We start from the raw sequence: 15000 nt of genomic DNA on the forward strand, positions 1-15000 counted from the left end.
ATGTCCTGTACATTGCCTTGAATCCCAGCGTCTGTCAAAGAACCTCCTCCTACGCTCCTGTAACACTAGATGTCGCTGCCCTTTGCCCTCTATGCTAAGGCCAGTGACCTCCCGGCCTTTCACACGATCCGGCCAAAATAACAACATGCGACTCACAAGCGAGCGTCCGTATTCCGTAGAGCGACGCTATGTGATCCCGACTCACAACACTTAATGGATGTAGCAGTGTAGTGCGAAGGATTTACGAAGAGGTGACGAAACGTGTCAAAACATGGCTCCCCCTTCAGAGAGACCTGACGTGCAATGTTAGACCACTAGACCACCGAGTCGGGTGTTAGGATTACGTCACACCACATCGCGACACCACAGCAGAGAGCCGGACAGGCTGTGACATCTCAGAGTTACTGAAAACTGAACCTGGAGGATTGGGATATAAAAGGGAAAAACCCAGCCATAGCAACTTGACTTAATGCACTTTATTTCACATGATGTTTATGGCATTTACATGTCAGTTAGGAGTGGTCAGAGACACAATAACATACAGTGTGTATTTTATTTTCAAATTAAGTTGTGACAAGTTCAGTGCAAAACAAATACCTTTTGAAGTAGTTTGATACAATTTGTCTGTTAAATTATCAGTATGTGATGTATGTATTAGACTATCCAGGTGGTGTACAGCAAGGAATAGAGTATTTGCTATATATTGCAATATGTATCGTATCGTATTGAAATACATCGCGATATATAGCGTATAGTGACACGTGTTTCGCGATAAGTATCGTATAGTGAGGTACTTGCCAGTACACAGCCCTAAATTGATATAAATGTGAAGGACCCCGCCATAGTGACTGCTCAACTCACCGCCAAAGTCACGCGTAGCCAACTTTGATTTGAATCTCATACACTAGAATTTAGCTGATTAAGGAAGCACCTAGGCTGTGCAGATTTATTTTTGATGTTTTCTTTATTAAACCCCCCCCCAAAAAAAAATCAAAGATGGACGTGGTTTCCGACGACGCACGCTCTCTCAATCACCCGTGTGACAGCTTGGCCACATGTGTCCGTGTGGCCTAGATAATATGTGGGTGGATATATGACCCTGTGTGTGTGTGTGTGCGTGTGTGTGTGTGTGTGTGTGTGTGTGTGTGTGTGTGTGTGTGTGTGTGTGCGTGTGCGCCCATGCGTGCGTGCACTTGTGCCGTTGCGTCCTAGGCAGCGATCGGTTTGTAACTGGAGACGGAAAGCCCCGTAGCCATCCGTCTCCCGTTGAGCAGCAGCAGCGGCGCTCTGCTATTCATCCCCATTTAGCGAGACAGAGAGCTGGCCTACAGGGCTGTGTGAAGTGCGCACACACACACACACACACACACACACACACACAAACACACACAAACACACACAGGGCAGGCACCCGCGCCGTGGCTGGACACACACACATACAGAGGCTCTGGATTTAATAACGCAGTGGACATATACACGTTTGCATACATGTAAATCCCTCTGCAGACGTCAAATACGCCTACTAAAACACACATAAGACACATGCACCTGCACATGGACAGACATTCAAAGATTAACATACATATACAGGCAAATAAACTATATACAAGTCCCTCTATACCTACACATGAGTTATATAGATGTATATTCCCTTATATAGGCACACAAACTACATACAGGCACATACATTCATATACATGCACATGCAAATGCTAAAAGGAGATACTAGATAACCTCCCTCACACACGTACACGCATTGACGCGTGCACGCGAACACAAACACATCCACGCGTGCACGCATTCATGCCCCCTCCACTTCTCTCCCCCCCCGCTCTTTCAGGCACGTCTTTAAATATTCATCACTCTGGCTGCTCTGAGAGTGCCGTAAACGCTGCCTCACACTCCAGGGAATCGCTAAAGTCTACTCTATCATCTGCTCTCCCTGCCACGCTCTCGCTCTCTCTCTTTCTCTCTCACGCACACACGCGCACATAGTTCTGGCCACAGCAACTCACAGGCATGAGCTCACGTTCACCGACAGTCAAAGGCACAGCCAGTGGCATCGCTGGACACGCAGACACACGCCGGTACATGAATCAGGCGCAAGGAAACACATGCACGCTGATGGACAATGAGCTGGTTTTGTGTGCCTGCGTGTGTGTGTGTGTGTGTGTGTGTGTGTGTGTGTGTGTGTGTGTGTGTGTGTGTGTGTGTGTGTGTGTGTGTGTGTGTTTACTGGCTGCTCCCTGCACAGAGGGTTGAGTGGTGTTGTGTTCCAGGAAACAGGATGTCTCTTTGTTTGGGTTTTATTCTGTCGGTGAATGTTAGCCGCTTCGGTCCCCAAGGTCTGTGTGTGCCTCTTTGTCTGTTAGCGTGTGTGTGTGCATGCGCTCACGTGTGTGTGTGTGTGTGGGGGGGGGGGGTCGGTCAACATGCCTGCCTGTTTGTGTGTTTCAGCCTAATTCCAGAAATATTTGTTTCACACAGAGAGGTAACAAGGTGTGTGTGTGTGTGTGTGTGTGTGTGTGCGCGTGCATTTGTGGGTTTGTGCATGATGGGAGTCACACCCGTAACTGTGACAGTAATGGTCACGTTGACCTTATGATCAAAGTAGATGCTGCTCATGTCCATATCCATAAAGTACACACTATTCCTGCAGAGAGTTTCCAAGCATTTGGAGCTTCACGCACATTGAAGTGGCTGATCACATGTTGTCTCTGGACAATGGGAGGCCTGTCCTCTTGTCCTTGCTGTCCTTAAAGGCTGCCGCACACACACAACAAACAAGAGAACCACCAACAGAACCTCTTGTGCCAGTGTGTCCACAGGTCTGGGTTCTCCTGATCGGATGTCCATCATCGAGTTAAAGTTCCTTTTAAAACATGTTTGTTATTTAATACTTTGTTGAGAGTTAAAACTGCGGATGATCAGATCCTGCTTTGAAGGATTCGGATTCGTCTTGGCTGAAATTCAATAAAAAGGCGATCACGCCCCGAAGCATCATGAGGCATAATTAGAGTTTAATGAAGTGTGGCCATTTCTAGTTATTGTTTCCTAGTGTCTGTTTGTGAGAAGTGTTTGTCTTTTGTCATTTTTATGTTAAACTTTCATTTCTCTAATTGGACCTGAATTTAATTTCAGGGGCATTAAGATCATCTTTATAGGCCTAAAAGCTGCACCATGAGTATCACCAAAAGGTGGTCATATACTTTTTTTTAAAATTCAGGTATATAAACCCCACCCCATAAGGCACCACAGTTGCAGTGATTTCTTCTCAGAAATGACGTCACGCCATCTGGTTGGCTTCAACAAGTTGCCCCTGCCTTGAGAGTTTAGAAAAAGAAAAAGAAAAAGAAAAGTCACACTGAATCTCATTGAGAGAGTTGGAGGGATTAGGCTCGTATTGGCAGAAATCCCTTTTTAGTCTGAGGGGGAAAAAAAAAATGTTGCTGTCAGCAGCAGCATCGCGCAGCACCAGGGCCTTGTTTTGTAACTGCGAAGCATGTGATTTGTCCGGAGGAAGGGAGGAAAAAAGAAAAAGAAAAAAGAAGTCAGGCAGTCAGTCGGAGAGAGGAAGAAGTGCAATCAGGGACAGGGTGACTTCTCTGTTTCCCCCCCTTCCTGGAGTGTGTGTGTGTGTGTGTGTGTGTGTGTGTGTGTGGGGGGTTCTCGTCCCCGCTGTTACAGTAGCGCTGGGGATGAACAATTAGAGGCAGAAAAAAAAAAAGGTGAACTCTGACGAAGGGGGGGGGGGGGGTTGATGGCTGGAGAGTGGTATAGACTGGCAGGGTGGGATATTGGAAGAGATAGGGAGAGGCAGCGGAGGAAGGGCTCTGCACAGAAGGTGGAGGGGGAGACGGAGAGAGAGAGAGAGAGACGGGTTCAAAGAGTGACTGACAGCATGATAGATGGAAGGTCTGAATAAGTGAGCGAGGCTTCGGGAGACGGCGAGCGAGTGCTAATGACTGACTTCGGCGCTTACAGGTGGGCAGCAGGCTTCTCCCTCCGATAGCTACACATTTCGGGCCTCGAGCCGCGTGCCCGAGCGCCGTTTATTGTTGTTGACCGTTTTCGCTCCCGAGTCTTGCAGTGTACACAAATGTCGTCCCTGTTGTCCAACACCAGTCAGCCAACTGGGAGACACAAACCCTGACACACACACACACACACACACACACACACACACACACACACACACACACACACACACACACAAACCCTGACACACACACACACACACACACACACACACACACACACACACACGGAGCGGCTCAGCCCGCAGCCACACTCTCCTTCCCACCACTGCCTCCCTCATTCATCTTTCATTAGCCCGGCTCACACAGGAGAAACAGCCCCCCTTCTTCCTCCTCCTCGTCCTCCTCCTCCTCACGCCTCCCCCAGTCTCTCCCTCTCCTCCTCTCTCTCTATCTAACCATCCTCTCTTCTTATCTTGGTTTCTCTTCGCTCGTAATCTCTTTTGTTTGTCTCGCTCGCGTCTTGCAATCTGTCTTTTTGGGATATCTCCTCCTGCTCCTCCTCCCTCCTCCTCCTCCTCCTCTACTTGCTCTCTGCCTCCTCTGCCTTTTCAGCCTTTTCCATTCAGCCTCACTCCTCCTCCCCCTCCTCCTCCTCCTCCCCCTCCTCCTCCATTGCTCTCGGCCCTCCTTCCCCTTCGCCGCCTCGCTCTTGCACATTCTCACCTCTTTATCGCGTTCTCCTTTCCTCTTCCACTCTCCCTCTCTCCTTCCTGCGCGGTGCTGTTTCTCTGACACTCGTCGCCCCCCCCCCTCCCATCTCCCCTCCCTCCCCTCTTCCTGTCTCTCTTTCTCTCTCTCGCCTGCTCTTTCATTCTTCCTTTCATTTCGCTCTCCGTCTCTCCCTCGATGGAGGGGAAAGGCTCTTCGCCTCTAATTGCGGCTGTTCCGTTGCCATGGCGCGTGTTGCTCGGCGCTGCGAGGTGCTGTGTGTGTGTGTGTGTGTGTGTGTGTGTGTGTGTGTGTGTGTGTGTGTGTGTGTGTGTGTGTGTGTGTGTGTGTGTGTGGCAGGCAGATGATTGCTTGCTGCCAGCTCTCGTTTCCCGGACGCCGATCGCATTTCTTTGCGGCAGCAGGAAAAAAAAAAAATGAGACGCCAGAAATAGCCCCCTTCACACAGACCCACTCACTCTCACCGCTGCGCTGTCAGAGGAACACACACGCTCACACACGCGCACGCACACACACACACACACCGGCAGACGCACACACAATATGACATCCTCAATGCATATGACATAGGTTAGACTGCATGTGCACACCTATAAGCACATGCACAGGCAGTGCTGTGTGTGTGTGTGTTTGTGTTTATATGCATGTCCGCTCCTGTCTGACTTCCTCTCTGTGTGTGTGTGTGTGTGTGTGTGTGTGTGTGTGTGTGTGTGTGTGTGTGTGTGTGTGTGTGTGTGTGTGTGTGTGTGTGTGTGTGTGTGTGTGTGTCCTTCCTTCCTTCCTTCCCGCGTCTCTAAGGAGGTTGCGCGGGGACTCCTGATTTATTTCACCTTTAATGGGAAGTGAAATGAATGTGAGCAGCAGCTGGTCTGGTCCTCGGAGATACAGCAGCAGTAGGCCAACCCAGAAAATAGGCGGCTGCGCTCCGAAAACGGTCCCCACTCCGACAAGTGCCAGGACACGCCGCTCCTCGCTCCTTTAGCTGCACTGTTGGTTTTATTTTAAGCCTGCATTTAGGCATTTAGCCGACACCATTACCCAGAAAGCACAAGTTGGGTCTCCATCTTCGGCCGTCCCCAACTTGTTTTTCCTGTCACAACTTTTCAAAGGGTTTGCCGGAAGGTAAAACAAAGACAGATTAGCAGCAAATAAACCTTACAACCCGGTGTTGCAAAAGAGGATAAGAGAGGATTATAACCAGATTTGCGGACGGATCTCCATAATCATCTTCCGTGCTTCTCACCTGCAGCTCTCACCGGGGTTTACAAGGGAAGTCAAAAAGATCATAATGATGTGCTTGCTTAGTTTGACAAGGTAAAAATGACTCCAAAATGTAATTTCAAGGTGTAGCATTTTTTTTTTTAACGTTAACAGGATGTAGGGCTGGGCAACAAACAAACCAACTGAAGTCATCCAAAGTCCCGTCGGTATGCTTGGTCAGTTCATTCTTTCTTGCTGGCAGTGACGTGATAAGACCATGCATGGTACAAAGTAGTTGCTTTGGTGTACATGTACGGGTCTGATGCTAACGTGATTTAGCAGCCGCTGTCTTTTTTCAATTTAATGCTATCAGTTACATTTTTTCTCGCTGGAATAGACAGTAACACCGTTATAATAGTATAACAACCCATTATATTGTTCTTTAAAAACACATTTGATGAATCTGTATTGTGTAGTTATCTCCACGTTTACATTTGGTTGCTGTTGGGTACACATTTCAATGTAAGTACGTCATTTGCTGCAGCTTGGCCGGCGTCATGATTTGTTTGTTTGGAGAAATTGCAAACTGATGTCATGCTTTCGGCAACACCGCTGTGAAGGGATTAATGGTTATAATAGTTCAAAACACGAAAGTTGTTCTGTTAAAGATTTCAACAAAAACATTATCATTTTTTAGATCACTGGAGACGATGAGATCGGTCCTTGTAACCTCGATGAATCATTGCTTTTTTTTCCTCAAATGGTTGGGTTTTTCCATCCTCCTTCCCTGAGGGACACGTGGTGCTCTTGGATGACTTCCCCCGACCCCTGAGGTCAACCGCCGCGGCCACTCGGTTCCCTCTGCGCACCCGACCCGGGACCGCCGCACACGGGGGGAGAACGCTCTGAGCTGCGTGCGGTTTTGATTCTCCAGCTAATAGATCAATAAAAGACATTAGCGGCGGGCTAACCCCGACGAGCAGCGCTAATACAGGGTTAATCCAGGGTTAATGGCTGAGCGGCGTCGCCCTCGGAGGCAGCCATTAGTTTGCAGCCCCGCCGCACAATATCAGGTTCTCCTTCTAGCCATGCCCCGGGCTCCCAGAGAGAGAGAGAGAGAGAGATAGGCGCAGGGAGAGGGGGAATTGAAAAGAGAAGAATCGAGGATCGCCCTCGCGAGTCGAGATGAAAATGAGATAGCCAGACGGATGAAGCTGAATACAAAGAAATGGGAGAGATCTCGTAGAAAGAAGGGGGAGGGAGCCAGTGTGTGTGTGTGTGTGTGTGTGTGTGTGTGTGTATGTGTGTGTGTGTGTGTGAGGGGGGTGACGTGCATGGAATGAAAAAGAAGGGAGAGCTTGGAACGACGAGAAATTGTGGCCAGGAGACACAGGAAGCTGAGATGAGAGAGAAGCGGAGGAAGGGGAGTGCGGCGCTACACTTCTCCCTGTCCTTGTAAAGTGCTGCGTGCTGTCGAGGCGGCAGCCAAGAATGTGTCAGCCCGGCCGTCTCTGGCTGCCTAATGGGCTCTTAAACGCTGATATAAAGCTCGCCCGCTCTTTCGCCCTCCCCTTTTCCCTCTCTCTCCTTCCCCCTCTCTTTTCCTGCCTTCGCCCGCTCGCTCTCATTACCTTCGTGTTCTCGCCCCGTCCCTCAGTCTGTCACTCACTTGTCCTCTCCCTCTCTTCCTCCCTCTTTTTCTGGCGTTCTGTCAATCAGCATCTCCCTCGCTGTCTTCCCCCTTTTTTCCCCCCCCTGTTGCTGCCTCTCTGCTCGTTCTGACTTCTCGTTCAATTACTCCATCCTCACCTCTGAAGCTCTCACGCAGGTTGTCTCTTTATTTACAACTTCTTAATGGATGAATTCGATGCTTATGTCTCTCTCTCTTTCCCCTCCAAAAGGCTCCACAATGCCTTCTACCCGCAGGATCCGTCCTTCCCGCTCACCCTGTTGCACGTCCTGTCGGCACCGCTCCACGGCCTGGCCAATGCATTTGTCTTCGGCCTGGATAGGGACTGGTGGAGCCTACTGAGCCCCACTGGCATGCAGGTACGCAGCTGCACACACACAGGCCCGTTCAGACATGCAAATCACTACGTAAATGTGTTGGGAATTTAACTTATTGATTGATGGCTGAATACGTGCCAAAGTCATTCTGTAAAGTTGCTCTGCCAAGCGGACAAGGTCGGACCTGGTGACATTTTTGTCACACTCCAAGTACATTATGGAGATATGTGTTTGACAACAACAATAAGAGACTACAGCCGTGAGGCTGTATTTAAATGTTAAATTCTAATGTGGGCACGCTAACACGGATCTTTCAGCTAGGAGACTGATGTTCGTTCCCCGTGTGAAACGAAAATTCATTGTCACGTAACTTGCATTCTTCAGTAGCGACACTTCTGTTGATATTTTAACCCAAAGATGATCTTTTCCTAAACCTAACCAAGTATTTTTTTTGCCTATACCTAACAAAGTATGTCACGATCTTTCGCTAATCCTAAGAAGTTTTGCTGCCTTAACCTAACTGAGTAGTTTTTTGTGAAGATGGAGCTTTATTTAAAAAAGAATGTATGCAAGTAACAGGGGGAAATGTACACGTGTTGCTGTCTTTCTTGGAAAAATGCACAAAAAATGATTATGTAAGATATCATACGAACCGTTGTCTGAAGATACGCTGCACAATCACATTGCTAAAGTGCTAATGCTTAGCAGGTACACTTTTCAGCTTATTTGCCATCTTAGTTTAATTTTTATGAATGCAAATGTTTGCATGCTAACACAGTAAACTGATGGTGAGATGAAAAATGGCTAGTTAGCACTAAACACAAAGTACAGCTGAGACTGATGGGAAAGTCATTAGTTTTGCAAGTATTTGATCATAAATGGATGGTCACACTCAAAGTTAGAGGAACACCAATGTTATAATAATCCATCCTGACAGAGGCATGAATGTCTGTACCATATGTGCTGGCGATCCATCCAATAGTTGCTGAATAGTTGTCAGCCTCATGGTGGCGCTAGAGGAAAGGTCAGGGGATCGCTTAAGTCACAAGGTTTCATCCTCTGGGCAGCATCTATATCGGTATTAAATTTAATGGCAATCCATCCAATAGTTAATGCCTCATGGGGGCGCTCGAAGGAATCCCAGGTAATACAGAGTCATTAGGATTCATCCTCTGCAGACATTATTGTCTAGAGCACCATCGCTAGCATAGCTAAAAGGCAATTACTTTAATAAATAGCTGCAGCCACCAAATAGCTGACAGACAGTAGTTGACCCGTATGACCCCCCCGGCCACAGTTCAGCATGCATGTGAACTGCAGATTAATTACACAGTTCAACTATCACAGTTTGAAAAAACATTTTACTGCCCATCGTCATTGGCCGATATTCATTAAAAATATGCCATCAATAGATCAAAAAACGATATGTTTCGAACAATATGCATCATCAATCAGCAATTGGCATCTCTAAAAAGTTATATTTGCTTCCATTTCCTTTTGTGCTGATCGATCCGAACCCTGACTCAAAACCCTGATACAGTCCGCTCCATGATATTTATGATCGGTTGCATTCTATCAGCAATGCCACAGATTTCATCTGATTCCATCAGATGGCCACCTGTCCTCTGCAATATACCTGTCAGGGTCACAAGTGGCTGAAGCCTTTCTCAGCATTCTTTGGGTGAAAGGCCTATGACTGAGTTATTTATTTTTTTCCAGTGCCTGTATGTTTAAAATGTTGTAGCATATCTGGCTATGCGCATGTGAAGGACGTTGTCAGCTAAAGTTGAAACATATGTGTTGACAAATGTTTTACAAGGACTTACAGTTAACAGGACTTAAAGCTGTTACAGGAAAAATAATTATAGCATACTTATGCTACTAATATCTATAATCTATAATGAGGTGGTCAATTGAGATATTGGAGGAGATTGGCCACCAACACCTCTACACTGACAAATGATTTCATACTGAACGGCTGAAACAAGTAGTAAATAGACTGAAAATGAATTGTCAACAAACTTGATAAGCAGTTGAAATTTGTCAAGAAAAAATGCCCAAAAATCCACAGATGGTCTGAAACTTGATATATTTTTTATTTTGGACTGTCGATCAAACCATTTAAATAGGTTGATTTGGAATTAGTGATGGGCTTTTTTCACTATTTTCCGACTAACTTGATTTTGAGTTCTGAGTTTATAGATTAAGTGATTATTTGAGAATAAGCCTTAATGATCTACAAAATCACTGATATTTGTAACTACTAAAATATGTCTTATGCATTTGTATTTCATGATCACTTTGTAAGAAGAAAGTGGCAAAACGAACATTATACCCATATAAATTGAAGTTAATGATGTGATGTGCTAATCCCACAAAAACTCACTCTAATTTACCATCTTTTTCGTCTTCTTTAAAGTTCCTCTCTTCAGAATTTGTAATTCGACTACTTAACTTTCCAGATTGTGTGCTACCATCTGTCCCAGGTGTTCACGTATCCCCTACACAGGAAATAATTGTTCGGTCTGATACCAAAAATCCCCTTATTTAAAGAGTGAGAAAGTCTTTCATTTTATTTTTGTCTTTCACCAATCGAGCTTTTAGAAAAATGTAATGAAGGCCAAATCACCAGACGGATGATGCTTTTTATTTATTTTTTTACATTAGAACCGCAATCCCTCATTGGTTGCATTTCAATAAACACCACAATCAATACAAATCCTCCACAGATTTGTCTCAATCCACAAACACCAGGCAGCATCTGCGGATATGAGCCACAGCTGATATTGAACCACAAAGCAAAAAAAAAAAGTCCCTGTGGTCTTAGTTCACGCGTACACACACACACACACACACACACATACACACATATTGTCACCTACTCAGTGTCACCAGCCACGCTGATAACGGGTCACGAGCGCAATGTGGAAGACTGGAATGTGTGGTATGACCTTCAACCCAAATGTCAATGTTGCACTGTGGCGAGTCGGGGGAGAGAGAGAGAGAAATAGAGAGAGAGAGAGAGAGACGCACACGGAGAGACAGAGGAGTGAAGTGGAATCTCAATGTGTTCGTAAATCACAGAGAAAATGCTGTTTGTGTGTGTCAGAGGGAGAGAAGGACCGAGAGAGAGAGACGAGAAAGACGACGACAGAGAGCGAGCGAGAGAGACGGGCCGCGTGCGCGTGTGTTCGTGCTCTATCGTGACTAACAGCCGGTTGTTATTCATCTTGGCATGCGGCTCCCAGCAGCCCCCACACATCAGGTGCGAGATTGGCGGAGGAAAGGAGGGGTAAGGGAGAGAAGGGGGGGGGGAGACGGCGTCAAAGCATTCCTCCCTCAACGCAACAAATCTGCACTTTGGTACCAGATACCACCCACCCCCTCCTAAGACTGCCTCCTCCAGCTCACTCTGTGGCTCTCTGCCTCTCTCCTGTTTGCCTGCGGTGCATTTACATGCGTTTAAAGGGATCTGCTTGGGTCTTAATACATTACCCGTATGCATTATGTACATGGAAAGAGTTGTCCTGATGTCACAACAGCAGCAGAAATAAGAGATAAAATCCACAGGTTTTGTTCCATTATGTGGGAGAAAAAAAATCATTTAACATGCACATCAGGATTGTTTTGTTCTACGTTCATTAAGAACGTGTTTCTTCCGCTATATCGGCTGAAAACTGGAAAGGGAGAAACTGAATTTAGGGCATCATGGAATACCGACAAGCACTGTGGAGTATTTTGGATTTAAAGCTTAATAGCTAGTTTTTACAAGAAAAAAGTGAATTATTTTGTGAATGCATTGTAGGCCAAACTCAGAAAAACTAACATCAGTGAGGTAACGGACCATGAGCCGACTGCTTACCCAATGCTTTAAGTAGGTATGATCCGAACCAGGGCACAGGAGAGTTGAAGGGGAGGCTCGGAGGGAGAGACCTGAGGGCGATACTGCGTGAGGGGAAAGGGGACAGGTGCATTCTGAACCCATTGGAAGTTGAACCATTGTGATTTACACTTTCAGAGGACATCATTATCTGATGTTCATGTAAATAAATGTCCATAAACCAGCTTAGAAATCACATTAAAAAAGACGCTTAACTCCAGAACTTGCCTGAAAATTCTCTTTTTAATAAGGTGATCTGGTTATAGGTGTATGTGCAAACAAAAACTGCAAATAGCTTATTTGGCGAATACTTTTAAAGGAAAGAATAGGATTTTCTTTAAAAACTAGATATAGACTCATACAAAATAATCCATCTCAATCATCACTTATGACCCAACAATCCCAGAATGCCTCAGCTATCTGTTTGACATCGGGGCTGTATTTTGGGGGATATGGTGCAGCCAGCAGATATCTGTGCCAAGACTTCCTTTTCTGAGTGCTGCTCAGTGTTTACAGTGCTATTAGCAACTTGAGATGCGAGATTTGAGTTTGAGTTGAGAGACAACATGTACGAACTGTCTGTTTCACAAGTTTGTAAGCAAATTTCTCCAAATGCGTTCCACCTCTCTTGCTCTCCTCACGGACCGTTAACCTGCATTTAACCAAAGCCTGCTCTGTGACTACACGGACTGCAAACGGAAAACCATGCCGATATTTCCGATACCAAAAGCTTAACCCATTGCCTACATATGGATGCCATCTGTTTATACAGATGAGTGTCCCAATAGAAGGGTGTGCCGGTGTCTGTATGGGATTTTCTATTTTCTTCTCTTTTTGCTGCGTGTCGGGACATTTCTGGGTGTCAACCTCTATAAAAACATAGCAATCAGGAGCCAGATCCTGAACACGCATCCAAGAGGAAAACGGCAGAATCAGCGCTGACTAAATAAAAATATAGCGAGGCGAAACGGCAAGAGGACGAAGCTAGAAGGGTCTAACTCTGACTGCTGTGTTTACAATTTATAACCATTGAGTCTTAAATGTTGTCAATTTTCCTTAATGTAGACAAATGCCGGCTAAAAAGAACGGGGGCTAACGTTGTACTAACTCAGTGAGGGAGGAGGAAGTGGAGGTCACAGTGTTTGTGTCTAAGGGGGGCCAAAGTGTCAGACCATTGGTCTAGACTATGAAGATTAATTTGATATTTCTATTCTATTCTATAATAAAGACGTGCACCTGTAGCCTTATTACAGACATCTGAATCAACACCCACATTTAAATGTTCAGTGACTCCAACAGGTTTGGTGTTAACAAGAAGGCGGAGATGAGCTTCCATTAACAACGGTTTCCTGCGGTTGGAGAAACTGTCCACCAGTCAGATCTTTGTAGATGGGATTAGAAATAGGACTAAAATGGGAACGTGATCTTCCTACATTGCCTAGCTATCTGCCAAGCTGAATTCACGGAAAAGAGCAACAGGAAAATGGCCATTCTAGAAAAGAGCATACCAATGGTTTTCATCTCATTATTCTCATTCAGGCAGAAGACATGTAACAACATTTCACATTCCAAATTTTAACTTTAAAAAACCAACAACTTTATACTCCCACACCTGCTTTTTCTGTTTGGTCAGGCCGTGACCTTCTTTAAGACCGGTTTGCTTAACTGCTTTATGTTTCAAACTGCAATTTTAGCATACTACAAACTTGAGTGAATGGTTTGGAGAAAGAGTCTTGAAGTAGTGCCTCTTTGCAATTTATTAAATTGAGAATCAAATCAAACAAAGATTCCCACCCCTTCCCGTTCCTGTGCTAAAAAGCCCTCAGCAGTGTGAGTGAGTGCAGCTAAAACGAAGCTCGTGTCCTCTGATTGCTCACCTCGTCTAATCACCCGCGAAACCAGATTTCTGGTGTCTCGTGTGCATGTGAAGTGTCTCCCTGCCTCGTGTCTCTTGCTCTATCTAGTCCTCCATTGTTTTTCTTCTCCTCCCTCTCTCCGCCTCTCTCTATCTCTGTGTGCTGTACGTCTGTTCCCTTCTCCCTGTTACAGCATCTCTGGCATTTATCTCTCTTACATTATATTTCTGCCGCTCTCCTTTGTCTGCTTCCCACCTGTGTACCCCCCCACCCCTCTTTTTCCACTCTTTTCCTTCCCTGATATTGATCTGCATTCAAGCCATGCAGCTTGAACCGCCTGTGGCTCTGCAATGAGCTCACTTCTTTTTCTTCTTCTTCCTCCTCTTCCTCAGTGTGCATGCGAGTTTGCATGCAGAAAAAAAGCTGCTCCCAATCCCAAAAAGTCTCACCGACACTGCCGTCTCAGAGTACGTTCTCAACGAGCCAGCTCATTTAAAAAATGCGGTTCATGTGTGTAAACGATGCGTGTCTCCCCGCAGGTCATTTTTTGTAAAGATCGTTCCTTTGTGGACCTTTTTGGGCCTGAATAAATTCACACTGTGCTTCAAAGCTGTCGTGTATTAAGCAGGCTGTTCTGATGCAGCGTTTGTACTTATACCTATGAAAAGTATGCATCATAATTCATACATTTCCCACGAAAATGTTTTACACCTAAACTGTTGGGTCCAGTCAAAGTGGCCCTATTATGCTTTTCCACTTTTTCCCTCTCCTTTAGTGTGTTATATATATTTTTGTACATGTAAAAGGTCCGTAGAGTGTAAAACCTGAAGTCCAAAAAAAGGAGTTACCCTCCCCCTAAGAAGCTCCTGAGCTGCCTGAAACTGCTCCATTGAATTCTCTCATTCACTTCCGTAACTTTATGAGGTCACAATGTTACGGAAGTAACGTAAAACTCTCAGGCTAGTTTGGCCCTCAAACAACAAAAGAGATGGAGCTGAAGCTCCGGAGGAAGAGTTTTTTCAAATGTGAAACGTTGCACAATCACAACAGAGCGGGCTAGCTGACCAATCAGGGCCGACTTTGCTTTCTGGAGGGAGGAGCTAGCGCTACAATGGAGCATTTCAGAGAGAGGGTGAGAAGAGGTGCTGCAGGACAGCCAGGATGAGAAAAACAAGGCGGATTATGAGCATTAACGCATGTAAACATGTTGTGACTGTAACTTGAGATAAAAACATGCACCCGGAAAATAGTATAATAGGGCCTGTTTAAAACAAACTAGACAAACGACCAAATCCTGGTCTGTTCCCAAGCAGACACTGGTGCGGTTTCTTTGTGGAGTGAAAGCACA

The 15000-nt window shown here is 45.8% G+C and overlaps 1 protein-coding gene across 2 annotated transcripts in view; it reads left to right on the plus strand.

The window, feature by feature from the left end:
• The window catches only part of si:dkey-100n23.5 (cyclic AMP receptor-like protein A), a 53133-nt gene that overhangs the window by 34864 nt on the left and 3269 nt on the right, over nucleotides 1–15000 (plus strand). For both annotated transcript variants that reach the window (XM_054615948.1, XM_054615949.1), the window contains one exon: nucleotides 7811–7958. In XM_054615948.1, the coding sequence (XP_054471923.1) occupies nucleotides 7811–7958 (148 nt within the window). The remainder of the gene's footprint in view (nucleotides 1–7810; nucleotides 7959–15000) is intronic.

This window comes from Anoplopoma fimbria, chromosome 16 (genome assembly GCF_027596085.1).
Source record: "Anoplopoma fimbria isolate UVic2021 breed Golden Eagle Sablefish chromosome 16, Afim_UVic_2022, whole genome shotgun sequence".
NCBI lineage: Eukaryota > Metazoa > Chordata > Actinopteri > Perciformes > Anoplopomatidae > Anoplopoma > Anoplopoma fimbria.